Source organism: Scomber japonicus, chromosome 15, assembly GCF_027409825.1.
Source record: "Scomber japonicus isolate fScoJap1 chromosome 15, fScoJap1.pri, whole genome shotgun sequence".
NCBI classification, from domain to species: Eukaryota; Metazoa; Chordata; class Actinopteri; order Scombriformes; family Scombridae; genus Scomber; species Scomber japonicus.
In genome coordinates, this window is record NC_070592.1 from 11,669,895 (window position 1) to 11,690,738 (window position 20,844).

Consider the following 20,844-nt stretch of genomic DNA (forward strand, 5'->3'; position numbering starts at 1 on the left):
CTTAGACTCTATTATTTTTCAGTTATTAGTTTAGTTACTAGTCGTAGTTATTACGTTTAATTAATGTACTTTGGAATCATTTTCAAGATATAGTATGCAATAAAAATGTATACTGCTTTTTTTAAATAAATGAAAAATCTACAGAGGCATGCTCATAAAATTGTGTCACATTTGTATGTACTGGTGACATTTAGAGGACACAAAAGATGCAATGACAGCTACTTTAACATTCAAATAAATCAAAACTGCTCTTCAATAAAGTCAAATCATATTTTCATGAACCTCCAAAGACACATTGATGCAGCAGGGTTGCAGGAAAATAAAAAGAAATGTTCACTTGTTTTCAAAAATAAATAAATAAGTGTGAACTCAGTTGTAAAATGACTGACAGTCTTGCTACAGATCTATTTTGTGTATTTTTGCTGATATCAATAAACTTGTCTCATATTTTCAGAAATCTGCCTGATTTGTCTTATTATAATATAAATAGTCATGGATTATTTGCAGTGTTTGCTTACTTTCCTTTGCTTACTTTACAATGTCTCTGCTTAACCCCCCCCCCCCAAACTATATAAATAAAGTTACTTACTTACTTACCCCAGAATTTTATATTATGAATTATTTTTTTGTTTACATTTCTTTAAATAGGCTACCTAACTAATATAATTGAATTATGAATATAATAATAATAATAATAATAATAATGTTTTTTTATTGATTTACTGAACAGAATATACAATAGAATACACTAAAAACATAAAAGATCTAGTCATTCCAGTTCATAAATAAAAAAAATAAATAAAAAGAGATATAAAGAAGATAAAATTATTTCAATAGAAATAAAAGAAAACAAATACCTAAATAAATAAAAACTAGAGGTATAAGTGAGAGGCATCTTCAATTAAAAAACAGATGTACAATTGGATTTTTTGGATATGTAATGCTACAAATATGATTTTTTTTTTTAAATCAAGGAAGCTATAAAATATGACCCTTCCTTATTTTCTAGCTTCCTTCTAGGATCCATACCCGGTAGTAGATGCTGCAGATGTTTGTGAAAGACCTCGCGAGAGTTAACATATTGCAAACCTTGATCCGCATATAAGTCTCGCGAGCGTTTCGCACTGTTTACCACCAGCCCACCTAGCTCTGCAGCTACTCTTCAGTTTATTATTGTTCTCTAAGTTCAGGTACTTTATTGGTTTATATATATATATATTAGATAATCTGCATGTGGAGCTAACCTCTGGGTACACTCGCTAACATTTGGTGAGTTTTACTGATAAACTTTTGTCACGATATAACTATGGAGCTCATAGCAAACATTAGCTAAACACAGTGTTTAATGTCACATTATGTCTGAAATTAACTTGTATTTGTTGTTTTAGTCCATCGGATTTATTCATAAACTGCCACTAAACTAACATCTTAAATTAACTTAGCTGTCATGTTTAATAAAAGGCTAGCCAGTTAGTTCTTTATTGAATCAAGTACATTTAATGCATGTAAATTAGAGCTAGTTGAAACTCACAAATTAAAGATTATGATAACAAATCACGGCTACAAGATTTTGACTGGGCTCTCACGTAGACGTCTCTCAAGTCTCACGCATTGAACGTCAGACACACGCATTTCAAGTAGTTCACACGTTCACATCCCATCACATCGTTTCTCACGCTGAGAAGTGATAGATCCCACCACACAGAAATCAATATATTATATACAGAATGTAAACCAGACATCCCAACTCTCTCGCATATTGATAGTGGCTCCATGACGCCCGCAAATGAGATCCAATCTACCGGAATCTGGAGCGAACGAGCAAGAGCGCGCTAGAGAGTGACTGCGCGCGTGTAAGAGCGCAGCGTCCTTATAGCTCTGTGTTGCTGCTTATTAGACAGCAACACCAACCCTCCCTGATGTCTGTGTAATCTCACGCCAAACTTTTCATGAAACTTGAGAGCACTGAATATTGAATACTGTTACAGTTATTCCAAAAGAGGTTGTAGTTTATTTGTTAAAAAAAGTAGCAGTTTGTGAAATAAACTGCAATGGAGTTTGGGGCGCGAACATTTTCTCATCAACAAAAGGGGGGCCCAGCAGAGAAAGTTTGGGAACCACTGACCTAAAGTAAAGTAATTTATTACATTTGATTACTTTTCTGATTTTCTAATAAATGTTTTCAGCTGTTAGGGTAAATGCCCATTAAGCACCAACATCTAAATTCTGGTGTTTTTCATGGACACTGACATGATTTATAAGGGAGATAATTTCTTATAAAGTAAAATTAATCTCTCATTTGGCTTAATTTGTACAGTGATAACATTAAACCCATGTCTGCACCAAGTAAGCCCATGTCATGATTTATTTACAAAATATAAAAAACCCATTGTTTTCAAAGAATTAAAAACAGAAATATATGTATTCAGTAACATGTTCTCAGACATGTTGTTTAGCTTTGAGGGGTAGTGTGGATTTATTTAATTGGCAGACTTGGGGCGCTGCAAATTCAATTCGATCAAAAGCATCAGAACAGCATCAAACAGCTTTACTAAACAGCCTTGACTGGAAATGACAAAAAAAAGGCATTTTGTCACATTAAAAACATATTATTCAATATATAGTCTAAACTTTTTACAGAAAATATTCAGATGTAACCCTCATTGTAATCATCAACATTTTCATAAGTAACTGTAATTTAATTACACATTTTTCCCAGTAACTATAACAGATTGCAGTTATATTTATTTTGTAATTAAACTACGCAATGCTGTTACATGTTACTAGTTACTCCCCAACACTGGTTATATGATATGTGCACAGTTTGTTGTGTTGAATGTTGTAAATGTCACATTGACTTTAGTAGTTTTCTTTTCATAGTGAAATTTAGCAACAGAATAATTAATCAGTATGTCTTGATGATTGCTGAAATGATTGGCTGATATATTGATTAGCTCACTGACAGAAAATTAAATTATCATAGTTTTTGATAACTTGATTATTTAACCTTTTCTATCAAGCAAAAATAAACCTCCCAAAATGTTGTGGTTTCAACTTCTCAAGCATGACGAGTTTTTGCTTTTCTCTGTGTCATATCCTTGTAAATTTAATATATTTGAGTTTGGTTAGAACTAACTGATTTATATGTTGATTATTTTTCAGATGAATGTTTTAGTCTATAAAATGCTGAATAACAATTCACTACTGCAGGCAAAATAATTTGACCCTGGGATCTGGAAAATTATGATGGTTATTTTCTTTATTGACCAAATGATCAAAAATAAAATAATCAATAGATAATCATTACATGGTTAGTTACTGTCATACATAATATCATCTTTTCAGCCCAGAATGACTCTGTCTGATGTGTATATAATAGTTAATTATCACTCAGCCACAAGTACAAGTTAAGATAGTCAACTCATGTATTGAAATACAAAAGTACACTGAAAAAAAGTCAAATGCTATTTATTTTGGCATCAAGAATTCGTGTCTCATCACTTTCCTTGAAGCATATTTACAGTAGCTGAGAGCAGTGGGATGATCGAAGTTTGCAGGTGGGAGATGGGAGCAGAGAAAAATTCAAGTAAGCAATGAAAGGAGACATAACAGGAGGAGGAAGTGACTTCAGTAGCTTTCATGAGTGAGGAAATTGTACATCAGCCCTTGAGTTGTCTCCCTGAACTTGCTTGCAGACTTTGTTTCATGTAAAGGTTTCTTGTTTTGGCGGTCATTGATGTGATTCATCTGGGGATTCACTTAAGTTAACTTAAGTTCACTGTAGATGGCTGTGGTGTTTTCTGTGCCAGGACTGCGGATCCATCTGGATGTTGAGTGTGCGGACTCTGTTTGGGATTGGCTTCCTGGTGACCTCACGGGCCGCAGCAGTCCTTGCTCAGACCGGGACATGTCCTCTTTCCGCTGCAGCTAACAACCACAAGAAGAACTGTAACAGTAGCAGAGCAGCATCCACCATGGCCCAGACCATCAAATATCTCGGGTATACTTTGTACACAGAGTCATTAAAGTAATCACAGTTATTATGTGTGACTGTTCAGACTGACCTGTAGATGGTTCACAGGCAGGAGGAGGCCCAGCACATCGATGAGGAGCTCTTCAGTGAGTACGGCTTCAGTGTGGACCAGCTAATGGAGCTGGCGGGCCTCAGCTGTGCTACAGCCATCACCAGGGTGAGATATCAATCAGGACTCTTAAAAAAAAAAAAAAAAAAAAAAGACTGTTAAAGGGCTCTTTAATTTGAACAGAAATTGACTCTTAAATGGCACATACACACTCATCGGTGACAAGTTCATGGCAGGAATCTGGAGAGTGTGTTAACATCTGCTGTGTTGAGTCTGGTTACTCAAACACATAAATGGTTTTGACAGTTATCTGATGCACCACTTGGCCACCTCAAAGGGATCAAGTCATGATCAGCCTTCTGCTCACTGTTGCAATTAAAGATGGCATAAAACAGACTGACAAATGTTTATTTTCCCCAAATTGTCAAGTTTCTATTTTTCTTGAATCACAGCCTGAGCAACCATTATGGTATTTGTAACTGATTGTCACAGAGACTGTACAAATGATTCCTCCATTACTACAGTATGGACTGGATTATTTTCTATGCACATCATGCACACATCTGAAAGACCTTTCAGATAAAGGAAAGAAAAAAAGAAACCAGGCGTTCCCATTTAGAGCTCATGGATATGTCTGAATCAGATTACCGTCTAAAGAGGTGAATAATCAGATTACTCCGTCTTCTAAACTTCCCTCCCTAGAAACTGTTGTTAATAAAATCCACATTTCCTCATCAATAATAGTTGAGTTGCAGTGCTGCATTGATATTCTGTCTGTTGTTTCCTGCAGGCGTATCCGCTCAGTTCTCTGGTCAAACCCAGACCATCGGTGTTGGTGATCTGTGGTCCAGGTAACAACGGAGGCGATGGCCTGGTCTGTGCCAGACATCTTAAACTTTTTGTGAGTGTTCTACACTTGTGTGACAATACGATACTAAACAGCACACTGGATTCATGTGCTAATAGATTATTTGGTGAGAGAAGTAGCATCAACAGAAGACAATTACTTTGCTTGAATCAATTTGTGAAAGTCATTTATCAAACTAAGACTAATATTTTTCTTCGTGTCTCGTGTGTCCTCTTTCAGGGTTATGAGCCCACTATCCTGTACCCGAAAAGGCCAAACAAACCACTGTTCCAGGGTCTGACCACACAGTGCCAGAAAATGGAGATCCCTTTCCTGACTGAGATGCCTGAGGTTTGTTTTCCAGTTATTTACCAGTTCAGAAAATGTTTCTGCATATTGTCTTTATGAGTCTTTATTTTATTTCAGGCTACAAATTTAGAGCTTCCAGTTTAGATTAGATGAAATAAAATTATGCCTGTAGGGAAATTGCAAGAGTGAAAAATTCTATTAAAGGCAGATTATTGTTGCTGTGTTGAGGCGACTATGAAAACCAATTTAAATGGTTGGTTTATGTGGATGTCTTCTCAGGCCAAAATGGTCGACGAGGCCTACAACCTGGTCATAGATGCCATCTTTGGCTTCAGCTTCAAGGGGGCTGTGCGAGAGCCTTTTGGATCAGTCCTTGACGTGCTGAAGAAAACCACAGTCCCCTTAGCCAGCATCGACATCCCCTCAGGTGGGTCCTCACACTTGACACTTTCCAATGAGAGTAAGATGGATTTGAGCTTGAACTTTTAACAAAAGTGTAAGTGCCTTAAATATTTCTGAAATGTTGTGTAAAAAACTTTTTGTCAAATCTGCTGACAGACAGTTTCCATATGTAAAAATGCATGAGTACCTTCTCTAGCGGTTTGAAATGTAGATCTAATGTCCCCTCTACAGAGCAGAGCAATGTACAATGAAATTAGCAGTGTCAAACTGAAGAGTCAATTCCTTGACAGATCAATTACTTGGTATTGAAGGTGTTCTGAGGAAGGGGAACCTTTTCCTCTATTGCTTCTCTATTGCATTGTATTGTGCACATTCACTCTCCCATTAAAAAAGGTTGTGATATCATGGTTTGTTTTTTTTTTCGTTTTTTTAAAGGTTGGGACGTGGAGCAGGGTAGCGCAGACGGCCTCCAGCCAGATATGCTCATTTCTCTCACCGCTCCCAAAAAATCTGCCTCCATGTTCAGAGGACGCTACCACTTCCTGGGAGGCCGCTTTGTGCCGCCTGGCCTGGAGAGGAAGTACCAGCTCAACCTGCCTCAGTACCCTGGAACAGACTGTGTGTTACAGCTGTAGGAGATGTCGATTTGTCGAGAGGCCTCAACGGCTGGGAATTTGATTTGGTTTCCATTCACTGTACAATTGTAAATCCAATGAGGTGTTATAATAGATCTTTCTCTATGTGAAAGCACTTCTGCTGTACTGAAATAAAGAGAAGAAGAAGCTTGGAAGTAGTCTGCATTGTTATATCTTCTTCAACACCTTTTCTCAACTCTTTAAAACTAAAATATTAATCAGACAAATCAGCAAAATATCTGTGGGGACGTGTTATGACCATAAACACCAGACCACTCATTCACGTGGGTTTTCTCAGTTAGTTTTTATTAGTACATCTTAAGGTTTCATTGAATGTACTAGGAGATCAACTGAAAAGACAGTCTATCACAGTCCACCACGTTCTATTAAAAAAAAGCGTTAACATACATGTTGGGTGTCTCGTTATTTATACATATATATAGGTGGTGATGGTTTAGTAAAAAGCTTTCTTTGTTAATCACCTTCATAGAGCCCAACAGACTCCCATAGTACCACTTGTATTGTATATAAACATATGACTACAGAATACTGTAAGTAAAGTGTATGCTTTGATAATGTGGCTCATTAATGCATAAAAGGTTTTTCTCAAATAAGTGCAGAACATGCTTTTTGCGCGCAGTACACCATATACAATGCTGGTACCATGCTCTCTTTGTACTTCATATTAATTTGTGACTTTTGTTGAGGAAAAGATAAAATAGAGACTTGAGATGGAGAGGTGTTTTCCCCCAAGTTGTTCTCATGCAGTTCAGAGGATGGAGGGATGGTTTCAGTCCACGGTGAAAGCCTAGAGATAGAGATAGCATGCATTATTGGACTTCATTTTGACAGTAGAACTTGTAAAATATTAAACAGCTAGTCTGAAAGTACATTAGAGTAAGAGCTGGGTTATTGTTTAAGGCCCTCGACTCAAAAACGTTCTTCTTGTTCTTTCAGTTGGATGTTTGAGCTTTGCTGTACATAATGATGTAGGTGCAGAGTTTGACACTACATGGCTGTTTTCCACATGAATCTGCTGAAGGATAAAAGTTTCTCTTGTCTCACCTTAAATTTGAGTTTAAGGCATGTATCTACGAGCAGGATTTGTGGCATCAAAACTAGTTTGGAGCCAGTTGGGGTCTGGTATACAGCTTACACACATTGATGTGGACACTTAAAGCCTCCAGTGCATGAACAATGAGAAATGTGATTCAATGAAGGAGAAGGAATATTTGTCACTTTAAAGATTTGAATGAGACAATTTACCTCTTTTGAGTAAAAACCACATCAGACACAATTATTATTCCAATAATTTTTTATATATCTTAAAACATGTCTGGAGGGGACCTTTAAAAATGTTCAATACTAGTGCAGATATGATACGTCAGTTTAGATACCAAACTTACTTTTTCCAATATCTTACTTTAGAGAATACACTATAAAAAATACTTTTCTACAAAACCTTTTTCGCCTTTTTACAAAAGAAGTTCTCAAATTTTACAACTGGTTTAAACAGAAGCTACCATTCAAGGACTTTGCCAAAATAGTTTAAAGGGGATGTATGCACATTTCCGGCTCTATTTTATATGTTGCTGACATATATTTGCATGAGTCACAGTTACACACAAATACACTCCTTATTCATCTTACACTGGCTCTTTATTCAGCCCCTCAATCCAGCCTCTGTCTGAAACAGGCTGCTTCAGCTCCTCTCTGTTCATTATGACACACAAAGCATGTTATGTCCCTTTTACAATTGGCACAATTATGATCTAAATCAGGAAATCGTCTCATTGTTGAATAAGTACTATCATGAACTTTCAGTATATGAAATCTGGTAGAAACTGATGTGCATTTCTGGCTTAAACTGGTCGACAAAAGACTCTGTGTGAAATCTTAAAGGGACATTTAAGTTCTTGAACATTTCTGTTTCTGAAGTTACATATCTAATTGTGGAATGATGCTGCAGACATACATGTATTTTCACGGCAAGATCACAACATACCTTTGCTATTCTCCAACTTGAACCCCTGCACAGTTATCTTTACTTTCCGATGCGATCGCTAAATATTCAGCATTTCTGGAAGAAAAAGAGAAAAAAAACTTTTAGTGGTTATGAAAAATATAAGCATTTTAACATAAGGACAGTGACATGGGTAAAAAGAAAAAAAAGAGCAAAAACAAAAAACACAACTATGGTTCAATGACAAGTCTTTGTTTCTTTTTTGACTTACAGGTGGGAGGTTTTGGTTTTGGTTTTGACTAAGGAGGAGGATGACAAGATGGGACGGTTAAGACGAAAACACGACAAGGAGACAGAGGGAGCGTGAGGAGTTAGACAAAGAGACACAAGTGAAAACACACAAACACAATGGAAACAGTGATAATCTTAAAAATATGTGGGTGAGAAGACCGATACCAGGGGAGAGATACATGAACCAAAGGAAGGGCAAACATTTAAAGTAATGAACACATTAGAGTGGCTATATTGGGAGTTGTAGCTTTTTTTCTCCTTACATGCAAAGTAATTCAGATGTGTGTTTCAAGCTTTACAACACATCTCATTTTCTAATGGGTTTGCTTGTATGAGGTTTTCACATCTCATGAGCATATGTGCATATATGTAAGAGAATGTATTTACGCGGCTTCCCGTAGTGCTTCTTCTCCGGCCGCTGATATTTTTCTGTAGCAGTAAATCATCTCTATGAGGAGCCAGACCTGCAGGCCGATGATGGACACGTACATCATGACTTCAGACACGATGGAGGCTGTACCTCTGGTGGCTGCGCAAAGGGAAGGCAGGAAATCAAGTAATCAGACAAAACACCAAAGAGGCAACCTGACAAAGCTCTTACTAAGCAGAAACACCCTCACAGAAAGGATTCAATCTAGAAATTCAAAGACAGCGTGCAAATGCCGACACAATCAACTGCACAAACGTATTCCTGATTTCTCTTTGTCGAGGAGAGACTGTGCAGGCTAACTGTGAGTCACAATCATCTGAAATTGTTGTTTTTTTATTCAAGAGGGACACAAAAGTTTGCTACCTGGAAATCCACGACTCACTTCAAAATAACTACTGGCTGTATCCATCGTTTGGATTTACATATGATAAATTTCACCTGCCAGCAATTTTTTATATAGTTTTATGATGTGATGGAAGTGATATTGCAAAGCTAGTAGTGTGGAGGCAAAGTGGACAATAAAACCCTTGTACAGCATGTCTGCAGTGGTGCTGAATTGCCATTCTCTAATACTCTTCTCAGTAAGTGCAGGCACTAGATAATAGAGGGAACTTAAACCTTTTAGCTCAGTCTTGCTACTTCTCATCAAACATTAATTTGCTCTGACACATAGGCTATACCTTTACTATACTTTCTGTATGTGGGTTTTTATGGCAGGTTTAAAGTCACTGTATGCCTCAAGTTAAACATTCACTTTGTTCCAACATAAACGCAATTATCATAGTCATACCACATAAAATAGCACAATTAAAGAGGAACTTGCATCTATTTTACAGCATAATCTGAATGTTTTGAGGACGATATGCATTTATAAGAAATTCATACACACAACTGTTTTCTCAATTAATCATCAATCAATTTTGTCTATAAAATGTCTTACAAGTCCTCTACATTAAAAGAACATTTTAGGTCCTTTGAACATTTTCAGTATGACCCATTGGAACGTAATATGTCGCTTTCCATAACAGTTACAAATCACTGTTACAAAATCATTATGTTTATGATGTGGCATTACTCTGGTTAAGGTCTGGTTAGGTTTAGGCACAAAAATCACTTGGTTAGGGTTAGGGAAAGATCCTTAAAATTAACCTTTGTTGCCATGGTTACAGTAAACACTATGTTACATTTTTAAAATGTTTTATATAATGACAGGAAGTGAACAGTGATCTCTTGCAGCTAAGTTTACTTTTTGCTATTTAACTATATAGCCATCCACCCAACCATCCTGCTTCTAATAAAATGGACTAAATGGACTGTACTTATATAGCGCCTTTCTAGTCTTTGCGACCACTCAAAGCACTTTACATGACATATCATTCACCCATTCACACACATTCATACACTGATGACGCAGGGTAGCTCCAACCTCAGAACAAACTCTGGTCCGGAAAGACTCAACTACTAACACTAATGTTAAAAAGTCAGAGATTTGTCAGCCACAGATTTTACCAACATCCACCAACAGAAACCACAACGTGTCTCACGTGTGTATTCTTATCGTAAAGTGACAGAATCGGCCTGTGAGGAGGATGGACCAAAATGAAAATATTGCCCTTATTTACATTACATTATCTATCCATTTCAAGCACATCCATTAAATGCTTTCTAAGACCTTGATCAACAGATAATCTCATGATCTCACCTTGTAAATTCAACACTAAATTCATTCACTTCCGCAACGTATTTGACCCATCCAGGACATATTCTTGAATCCTACTACTGGTAATTCAATCTGTGCTTAAATCACAAACAAAATGCTGAGTTGTAGAGCAGTGAAGTTCATTTCCATTGTACCTTTAGCCACCACATTGAGGTGGACCACCTTGCTGATGAGAGTGTTGTACTCATAGTTTTCGTAGAAGAGGATGCGGTTGAAGAAGCAGCGGTAGGTGCCCGTATCATTGAAGGTGACATTCAGCAGGTATATGGATCCATCTTGGATGTCATTGCTTCTTTTACTTCCGTTCCAGTCCACACGGTCCTGAAACTGATCGTTTTCAATGATGGGACCGTTCTCGTTGTAGGTGTAGATCTGGTGGCAGAGTGTCATCGAGGTTATTTAAAAGGCTGATACAAAAAAACTTTTACACATATACTGTATAATTGCACAGATTTTTGCACAATCACAAATCATGTACTGTCAATGGCCTCAGTATTGTAACTTCTTTCATTTCTTACTGTGTTTATTATTTTAAATACTTTTAAAATGGTGTTGTTTCTTGTGCTGCTGTAACATGTGAATTTCATGAATAAAGACTTATTTTAAATCTTAGATTTTGGATTAAACTGGATTAATTCTGTGTCGGGGGTGGAGACTGATTGGATTGGGAGGGGATGAGGATTCGTGGTAGCAAAAGCAGATCATCCTATGAACTTCCAAAGCATGCATATGCAGAACGCATATATGAGTGTATATATGGGAAATTGTATGTTCTTAATGCTGTGTAAAAAGGAATTAAGAAGAAGTTTAACCTGAAATTTCTCACAATAATCTAGATCACCTAATCCTCATACTTGATTTTTCCTTTTTAATCAAATAGGTATCTTGTTTTCAAATGAAAGGCTATGCTGAACTAAATATGCAGTTACATTATCAAAGTATGCACTCTGCTGACAAACAGAGTACATACTGCTCAAGGTCAACACAGCTGTGTCATCTCTGGGGCTTTAATTGAGATCTAACGATTGATTCCTTCTGAACATTTCAATGGAATCAATCTGAGCGCTATCACATGACAGTAAGCATACGTATGAGGGAATATGTGGATGTGAGTGAGAGACACAAGAAAGAAGAAGAGCACTTGGGTGTGGGCTGTTTATGCACACATATACTAATAGGTTGTGTCTTGAGGAATGGACCACAGTAAATGTGTTTTGCTATAGATAGAAGTTTGATTTTAAGGATGCTTGCACAAATGAAACTCAGAATGAAACCCTAATGCACTTCAAAGCTCAAAACGAAGTTAGAACAGGACAGGAGTCTATACTTCCCTGGATAACAATTAATAAAAATGTAAACTGGATTAATTACATTTATTACAACCAAAAGAGATATGTCAATTACACTACCGAAGTTCTTAAACAATTGGGTCAACAACTGCATGAAACGAGTGCCTTGGCATGGCAGAATAGACAAGTATTAAATTGGATGTTAGCAGAAAAGGGGGGAGTGTGTAAAATGTTTGGAACGTTATGTTGCACGTATATTTCAAATAACACGGCAGCTGATGGAACATTCTCTGTTGCAATGAGAAAGCTTGAAATGTTAAAATCTGAAATGACTGATAATGCTGGTAAGGGTGGAAGCATTAAGTGGGATGGGCTAGAGGACATTTTTGGAAAATGGGGAGCAGTTTTGGCTAAAATAGGGAAAAGTGCCCTGACAGCACTGATTCTTGTTTTCTTATTGACACATTGTGCCTATCCTGAAGAGATGGTGTATGACAGCGATGGACAAGAAGCTGAACCTTGCAGCGGACACACAAGGAGCAAAAATGCTAAGTATGATGCCCCCTGAACAATTGGTACACAGAATCCTTCTGACGCAAAAGGGGGAGGGAATACCAGACTTATTCCCAATTCCTGACTACATGAAGGACAAAAACATTTCAGATGATGAGGATGAACCGTGAGGTAAAGGAAAATGAACAATGGCTGATGCACTCTTTGGACGAAAAAGAGATATACTATAACCACATACCACATATATAAATGAGAGACTGTGATCAGAATACAATACCATTGTCATCATATCATGTAATCAATTATGTGTTTGATTTGTGTTCTGTATTCCATACTCATATTTGTATTTTGAGTTTGTATTTGTCATATTCAATGTGTGTCTTAGTTCTGTAGTATAACAAAATGATCTCTGTGGTCTTACTATAACCCAAATGAAGTCATGTTACATTTTATCTGAAGCTATGTTATCAATTCATCAATAGCATATTTGACCATCTGTCGGAAGTCCAATAATTTGGAATAGGCCGCCCAATGGGAGGGGGCGATGGAGGAATTTTCCTGAATTCAACAGACGGTCATGTTTTTCGCCTTCATCATGAGTGACAGATGTTAAAAATATGTTTCAGTGTTTCATGTGTGCCATATGATTATGTCAAGTCCATATATCACCATATATCATATATGTGTTTTTATGTGTATCATGTTCACGTTAAGAAATTCACACCATATATCCATGTTAGTGAGGAACACTGGTTGTACTCACATTATCACATATCTATCAATATTCACATCTATATAGACACATTTATCATACATAATCTCGGCGAACATTTATGATAAAATCATAAAGAGGAGGGACTATGTAAGGTCAATAGTTGTAGCAGGTTGGGGATGTCATGACAAGCCTTTTAAGGAGTTGTTTTTACCATATTGATATCCTCAAAGGAGATCAGGACGCCAACACTTACGAGAAAGTTGTTTAGAATTCCAGGAAACCGAATCTTGGCTGGAACACGTCAAGTCAAGTTGACACACAATGACAAATGACACCCACACGCTGACGGTAGTATAAAGAGTCTGAAGGGGCGTGAGTGGGGGCTGTTTTGCTGTTTTACTATTCTGCTGTTGATGTTTCATTGGTGTCTGCAGTGTTCCGCTGTGTCATCAATAAAGATCCCAGTTGGCTGTTCAACGACTTCTGTTCTCAGTCTCTTACTTTAAAGATTACTGAAATTAAGTAATCCAGTATTTAATCTACACACAGTGCGTTAAAATATACATAAGCAATGGCGGATGTGCACTCACTTGAAAGAAGTCAGCCTCTCCTTTGGGCTGGAAGTACCATTCGACGGTTGCAGCACCCTTCACTTCACTTCTCTTCTTGCAGGAGATGCAGCCTAGTTTGAAGCCCATGCCGGCCACTGCCTCAGTGTCAGAGTCCACCTCAGCACAGGCCCCACGACAATGGTACCCAGCTGACAAACACACAGCAATCACAATTCAGGCTGTTCAGCTGTGGATTGATTTAGCGACAAAATAATAAGGGAAAAAGAATCAGCTGTACTCACCAAACTGGGTGCTGAAAATAGTGAAGAGTAGGAATTGGAAGAGGGGAATTGCTGCCATGTCACCGGATATTAGAGTAGCTTTTTATTGGACGAGGGGCCTCAAAAAGTACACCAGCTCTCCTAGTATGGAGTGCCAAAAGATTTTTTATGACCCTTGTGACACTCATAAACTGAGCACTACAGTTTGTTTTCTGATCTTGAGTACACTTTATGTGTAGATTTTAAAAGCTGTATATCTGTAAGGTGCGGGCTAATATCATGGGTAATGTGTCAGGCAGCTAGTAGATCAACATGCATTGTTAAGTGCAAGATGTATCTATCTACAGGCCTCCCTTACACTACTGAATGTGTATAGGATGTCAGTGCTATGGAACCACTGTGTCTCAGTTCTTTGGCTCAAGCCGACAACAGTTCCTTGTTATTACAGCATTTATTGCCACAGATTATTGCTGCCTTGAGACAAACCATCTAATTTAGGCTATCTCTACTGAACTAATGCATTCCAGAGATGGGCTTTCTGCTTTTAAATATCAAGTAGCATATCAAACAATCCAGATAGGCTATATGATGACTCACAGTGATCCCCAGATCTTCACCCTGAGATTTGATTATCTTTTTCCCTGAGGTCCTAATGTGCAATGCACTGAGCAATCATTAGACCTGTCTGGGGCCACATGCTCAAGTCAAGTCAATTTAATTTGTATACACCAGTATATCTTTTCTCTTGCGTTAGCAAAGTAGAGACAGCACAGGTACACAAAGGTAGTGATTGACGTTTTAAAATGTGTTTATATAATGTGCAACATGCCAGCTACTGACTGAATGTCTATATTACACAAATGCAGGTGCATATATCATTAATTTGCATGCTCTATAATAAGAATTAAATGGCTACCTCTATCAGGCTACACGCTACCGATATTTGATGCAGACCAATTTAATGGCCTAAAAATGTTTATCCACTAAAAATCAAGCCTACTGCCCTGAATCAGAGGCCTCCTCTCCTCCTCGAGCTGAGTCGTCTCCTCGGGAAAAAAATAAATAACTAAAAAAATGTTGTCCTCTCCTGCGATGACAGCTGATTGTGGAAAGACTTCACCTATCTAATGACCCCGTGCTCGCAGAAGAGATGCTTCGGTTGTGATGGCATTGCAGATAAAGCTGCCTGAGCGCACAAGGGCACATTTAAAAAAAAAATAAAAATAAAAAACACATATAAGCACTTCCTGTGCTCAGTTAGCGCTGATATTTCCTGCGCCACAGCGGTGACTCTGTCGCCTGGGTTAGGAAAATGCTGCAGAAGCACTGCGGTAAAAACTGAGTGTGTGTGTGAGAGAGAAAGACAGAGGGGGAGATGGAGATGGAGAGAGAGAGCGAGCGAGCGAGCGAGAGAGAGAGAGAGAGAGAGACTGAGCTGATGCTTTGTGTGACGACTGTTTCATTTGCTGTCCCACTGTTTTTAAACTGACCTCGTTTTCAATCCTGACAGCACAATTGATGCAAAAAGATGGAGAAGGAGAGAAAAAAAGGGGGGGCAGGTGTGACAAAGCTTTGCAATGAAATTAGAGTGAACTGGCCCTTTAACAGGATTCACACAGGAGATGGTTGTGGGGGGTATCAGTTATTCATGAGACGCTGCATCAATCAATAACTCCTCATAAGTCCTCATCCTGCTGTATATATATATTCAGCTTTGTATGGTGTTAGTGAGACACCCCCCACTGTGTCCTGTGTGATAACATTTCACAACAATTCAACCCTAACTTTCATACCAAACACCCCCCCCCCTCCCTCTACTCTCTGTGCGTGTGTGTGTTGAAAGAGGATGCTGATGCTGTTTTCTCCACCAGCCTGCAGGGCATGCTGCAGTCAGCCTGTGCTAAAAGCGTGTTTATTTTTTATTTATTTATTTATTTATATTTTCACATAAAACAAAAGAGCGATGGCACTTCACACGCGACACTCACGTACAATCACGCGCTTCAAATAGCACAGCGGCGTCACGTGATCAAGTAAAAAAGCTGGACGACACAACAAAAAGGTAAAGTATCAGCTAAATGCTACAAGCTAATGATTGTGAGCTACAAGCTAACACAGGAAGGGCCATGATTATGTATATTATATGTGCATTAATAAAACTAGCAGTGACACTAAAACGTGACAGCGTGTCTGGTTGATGCAGACACGTTTCATATAGATAATAAGGTCGTAGTTCAGTGAAACAGCGCAGCGACGAGCTTTGTTTACTAACTTTGAGTAAGGTACATTACAGAGCTAACTATAGCAAGCAGCATGTGGTACAGACTAGCAGGTGGAAACTGTCAAACCTCAACAGTTTGCACATACTTATTATTAAATATCGACAGTCTATCTACTTTAAATGCATCTTACACTATAGAGCTCTTAATCACAAGTCAATTAATCGATTAGTCCAATGAATAATATCTAACATTAGTAGTGGAGAGTATCGTTGGTACTTGTACTTTACTGGAGTCTTTCCATTTGATGCTACTTTATACTTCTACTGCACTACATTTAAGAGGGAAATATTGTACTTTCTTCTCCACTACATTTCTTTTACAGCTTTAGTTACTTTTCAGATGAAGATTTGACACAATGGATAATATAACAAGCTTTTATAATACAACACATTGTTAAAGATGAAACCAGTGGTTTCCAACCTTTTTGTGTTTTGACGTTTTACAAAAAGCAGTGTGTAGTTGGGTCTTACTTCAGATGTCTATGAGTTAACAGTTCCACCAAATAGGGAATTTCCCCTCTAAACTTCTCACATGGTTTAATATGAATATATGTTCAAATGATGTAAGTTTTCACAAAAAAGTCAAAAAACTAAAAACAGATTTGTGTATCAGAGCTTTTATTTTTCTTCTTTCCTCTCCCATTAATCATCTCAGGACCCCTCCGATTTATCTGCTGACCCTTTGAAGGGCCCCACCCCTAGGCTGGGAACCACTGGACTAAACTATCTAACTGTATAAAGTAGTGTAAATGAATATGGTTTCAGATTAACTTTCTGTTGATCAGCTAATTTACTAATTGACTAATTATTCCAGTTCTAAATGGTGAAAAAATGTATTAGGCCTTACATTTTCTATCTTTTAAATTAATGTAGAAAGGTTTTAGGAGAATTAGTTTATCCTAAATTAAATATCATGTCACTAACAACAATATTAATATGTTCCCCTTCTTGTATATTTCTTTGTTCATTATAGGCCAATCAACCATTGTCATCACATACTAGAAATAAATCTAGAGTCCTTCAAACTAATCTTACCCTTCTTTTTCAACAAAACTGAAATGTTTGATTTTGCACTTATTAATAATTGAACTTCTCTCTAGTTTTGTGTGACCATGGATCCGACCTGCAGTGCTTCTGTGACTCCAGCTGGTTTGACGGTCCAGGTGTGTTTTCCTGCTGCACGTGCTGCCGTTTTGGACAACCTGAACCAGCAGCGGGAGGAGGGCAGGCTGTGTGACCTCTCCATCCAGGTGCAGGGTCAAGTGTTCAGAGCCCATCGCTGTGTGCTCGCTGCATCCTCACCTTACTTCCATGACCAGGTAAGCCATCAGCTATCAGTGTGTTGTATAAATTCATTCACTTACTATATGATATTGTTGTTTTGACCACTTCAGCCTCCCTATGTTCCCATCCAGATGCTCATAACTTAATCTTTGTTCCCATCTGTCAACAGGTGTTACTGAAGAATGTTACAACGGTTTCCCTACCTTCAGTTATGGACCCAGTGGCATTTGAAAGTGTCCTGAGCTCTGCCTACACAGGCCAGCTGAGCATTGTGCATGATGACATTGTCAACTATGTCACTGTGGCCAGTTTCCTCCAGATGTGGCACATTGTGGATAAATGCACAGAGATCCTGAAGAGATCCCGGCCCTCAGCAGAAGTCCCCCAAGGGGAGGCCGCTGCAGCTCATCCTGGCACCGCATCTCGACAGCAGTCCCCGAGTAGCACTGACTGCTTATATCTAGAAAGAGAGGGAAGAAAGAAAGAAAGGAAGCCTGACGCCTTGCCTCCCTTAGCTACATGGAGACGTCCACAGCAGTTTCCTAGATGGGGGCGTCCACGTCCCTCATCAGCACAGCACTTAGCAGACTCTAAACTAGACACTCTTACTGCCTATACGGAGAGCGATTACACCAGCTGTGAAGAGGCATGGGTATCAAGCCATCCCAAAACCAGCCACTTTGTTCATGATGGACCTGGCCACAACAGCCGGCACCATGGGGGGTTCCCTAGTGGTGAGGCATTAAAGCAGAAAGTCAGGTTTCAACAGCGGGGAGCGCCGCTGAGCATCGATAGACTACTTGATAAGAATAGAGATAGTGGGGAGAGTGGTGAGACACTGGAAAAGAGGAAGAATGAAAAAAGAGAGATTGAGGCAGATGAAGGCGTAGGAGAAGAGGCGGAGGAGAAGAAGCAAGGCTTTGCACAAGTGGGACACTTTGGTAAGATATGCATCACTTTATTTAAAACACATATAACATGTCTTTGTCACTAAATGGCATCACTTCACTTAATTTGTTTGTATGCATTTATGACAAAAACTTGTGAAAATATGTGTGCTAGATCTAACTATTGCTTAAAAGATTTTCATAACTCTCAAAACTTTTTAGATTAGACACAAAACTGATGTTATGAGTCTGGTCCACCTATGCTGGATCTGATTAACCATATTTCCTCAAATAAAAGATGGTAGTCAACTAGCAAACAAATAGAGTTCTGCCCCAAAAAACAGGTAGGGGACTAAACAAGGGTGGATAAACTCCTGGTACCTGTTATATAATGTGTATTCCAGTTAAGTAGTTCTATGACTTCATGCATTGCTCTCCAGCTGACTTGCTATCTACATGTGATTTTGTTTTACATTTCTCCAGCAGCCTTCCACCCCATTTCAAATGAGAATGAGGAAGCCCGACATGCCATGGGGAAGGTGAGTGTGGAGGATATAAAGGAAAAAGTGCACACAGGTTTGGCAGGAGGTGTTCCCTCCTCTGACCTGCCCAACGTTCATGGGTGCCAAAAAAGTGAAGGAGTTCTGGGTCCGTCCTGCTCGGTTTCAGCGCGGCTGCAGTGGCAGACGGGTCCCTGGTCTCAACAAGAGCCGAGGCCTCAGGAGGGTGAGGCTGCCAGCTGCAGTAAAGACGAGGATGAAGATGAGGAGGAAGAGGATGTGGACTTTGAATGTTTTACAGAAGGGACTAGAGACACATATGATGAAATTGAAGATGGCACAGGACAGGTTTCCCAGAGACCTTTAGTGCCTGTTTCTCCTGACTTCACCATGGCAGGCTCAGAGGTGAACTGGCCCTCCACCAGTGTGGAACAGGGAGGCTCATTGACTCCCACCTCCAGCCGCCATTTGTCCCCTTCTTCTGCCGCATTCCCACCACCCCCTTCACCTCCAACCCCATCATCATCATCATCCGTCTCCCTTGCTGGTGCCCCGTACACAGGCAAAGTCCACTTCTGCCACTGTGGCAAAGCCTACACCCTGAAGAGTATGCGTGACCGACACGTGAAGATGCAGCACCTGAATCTACGGCCTTTTGGTTGCCCCGTTTGCACAAAGTCCTTCAAGATGAAGCACCATCTAACCAAGCACCTTAAGACACATGGGGGGTTGCGGCCCTATGAGTGCGGCTTGTGTGGAAAGAAAGTCATTTGGAGAGACAGCTTCCTGAGGCATCAGGCTAAATGTGAGAGACTTGCTTCCAGCTCCTCGACAAACAGCAACCAAACGAGCACAGCAGCAGCAGACATCGATGACAATTACAATTATGGATTTGATGAAGGGGAGGCTTTTCTTGCAATGGGAGGACAAGTGAAAGTTGAGGAGGTGTACTTTCCTGGAGAGATGGCGGATGGGATGGGTGGGCTGCTGGGGAGTGTGTCCGGGATTGTGGACGAGTTAAGAACTCAGTCACAAAATTTGGACACTGGTAGTCACGTGTTAAAAGAGGAGGCAAGTGAGAGCTTTAGCCGAAATTGAACAGAAATGTGGAATTACATGCTTGGACAATGAATCACATGATGACTTTAAAAAGTCTACGGACACAAATCATTGAAGGCTTCTTTGAACAGCTGCTTTTATTTTATCCTTTGTATGTGCACTCTTTTCATGTTGTGTATTTTGGAAAATCAAAAGAAAACAACAACAATCATGCTTCATTGAAGTTGTGCAGTATCGTGTCGGCTCAGTTCTTGTTTAGTAATGCTGTAAGCTGTACATCCGTATCGATCAGTGCTGTGAATGTAATTCTTGAGCCTGAATAAAGTTGATTTGCATTTTGCACACGAATTACGTATTTTCCACTGGACTGCAGTATACGATCAAATACATGCTCCTAGATGTACGTTCTCCAGAGGAATACAGAGGGACATTCTAAAAAAAAGTTGCAAACCATTCTAGAACACTTTAGCTCATTCTAACAAATTGTGACCTTTCCAGAACAATGAGGCTCACTGTATCGACTCATTCTAGAACCATTGAGACTCATTCCGGAACATGGAGGGTCATGCTCGGGTTGTTTGGCTCATACCAGAACACGTTTAGAGCAGATCATTTGCACCACAGTGGTGAAGCACCAGAGGTCTCTCTTGCTCAACATTGCAGCAGCCCTTTCCAGGCACTGAATTATGCAAAAGGTATTTAGTGTGTTTGAAGAAAGCGTAATCCATTTGTGAAATGGACCCAGAGAGTCTGTGAGAGCTGGCAGCTAATGCATGTGACTGTGATTTAATGTATTTAGGTGTAC

General features: G+C 39.1%; 3 protein-coding genes across 4 annotated transcripts; 2 read left to right on the forward strand and 1 right to left on the reverse strand.

The window, feature by feature from the left end:
• The first annotated feature begins 1,118 nt into the window (after positions 1-1,118).
• On the forward strand, positions 1,119-6,438 carry naxe (NAD(P)HX epimerase). Of its 2 annotated transcripts, none has more exons than XM_053334323.1 (7): positions 1,119-1,269; positions 3,810-4,000; positions 4,082-4,190; positions 4,873-4,983; positions 5,170-5,280; positions 5,518-5,665; positions 6,076-6,438. In XM_053334323.1, the coding sequence occupies exons 2-7, from the start codon at positions 3,828-3,830 to the stop codon at positions 6,273-6,275; spliced, it is 852 nt and encodes a 283-aa protein (XP_053190298.1). In that variant the 5' UTR covers positions 1,119-1,269; positions 3,810-3,827; the 3' UTR covers positions 6,276-6,438. The 2 variants fall into 2 exon arrangements, with proteins under 2 accessions (XP_053190298.1, XP_053190299.1); XM_053334324.1 differs by having other exon boundaries at positions 1,122-1,190.
• A 136-nt stretch (positions 6,439-6,574) lies between these two features.
• On the reverse strand, positions 6,575-14,107 carry LOC128373877 (sodium channel subunit beta-1-like). Its single transcript, XM_053334071.1, has 6 exons — positions 14,050-14,107; positions 13,787-13,956; positions 10,814-11,051; positions 8,917-9,058; positions 8,281-8,355; positions 6,575-7,083 (listed from the first exon to the last, which is right to left on the reverse strand). The coding sequence occupies exons 1-5, from the start codon at positions 14,105-14,107 to the stop codon at positions 8,286-8,288; spliced, it is 678 nt and encodes a 225-aa protein (XP_053190046.1). The 3' UTR covers positions 6,575-7,083; positions 8,281-8,285.
• A 1,811-nt stretch (positions 14,108-15,918) lies between these two features.
• On the forward strand, positions 15,919-20,430 carry zbtb22a (zinc finger and BTB domain containing 22a). Its single transcript, XM_053334435.1, has 4 exons — positions 15,919-16,090; positions 17,410-17,628; positions 17,763-18,534; positions 18,964-20,430. Exons 2-4 carry the CDS (start codon positions 17,422-17,424, stop codon positions 20,076-20,078), a joined length of 2,094 nt encoding a protein of 697 aa, XP_053190410.1. The 5' UTR covers positions 15,919-16,090; positions 17,410-17,421; the 3' UTR covers positions 20,079-20,430.
• The last annotated feature ends 414 nt before the right edge of the window (positions 20,431-20,844 follow it).

Bases quoted from the DNA above. Each gene is read 5' to 3' on its own strand.
- naxe (XM_053334323.1), top strand. From the start codon at position 3,828: ATGTTGAGTGTGCGGACTCTGTTTGGGATTGGCTTCCTGGTGACCTCA. The intron at 4,984-5,169 runs GTGAGTGTTCTA...GTCCTCTTTCAG, and splicing joins CCAGACATCTTAAACTTTTT to GGTTATGAGCCCACTATCCT. The intron at 5,666-6,075 runs GTGGGTCCTCAC...GTTTTTTTAAAG, and splicing joins CAGCATCGACATCCCCTCAG to GTTGGGACGTGGAGCAGGGT.
- zbtb22a (XM_053334435.1), top strand. From the start codon at position 17,422: ATGGATCCGACCTGCAGTGCTTCTGTGACTCCAGCTGGTTTGACGGTC. The intron at 17,629-17,762 runs GTAAGCCATCAG...ATCTGTCAACAG, and splicing joins CACCTTACTTCCATGACCAG to GTGTTACTGAAGAATGTTAC. The intron at 18,535-18,963 runs GTAAGATATGCA...ACATTTCTCCAG, and splicing joins TGCACAAGTGGGACACTTTG to CAGCCTTCCACCCCATTTCA.
- LOC128373877 (XM_053334071.1), bottom strand. From the start codon at position 14,107: ATGGCAGCAATTCCCCTCTTCCAATTCCTACTCTTCACTATTTTCAGC. The intron at 11,052-13,786 runs GTGAGTGCACAT...CTCTGCCACCAG, and splicing joins GAGAGGCTGACTTCTTTCAA to ATCTACACCTACAACGAGAA. The intron at 8,356-8,916 runs GTAAATACATTC...TTTTTCTTCCAG, and splicing joins GAAGCACTACGGGAAGCCGC to AAATGCTGAATATTTAGCGA.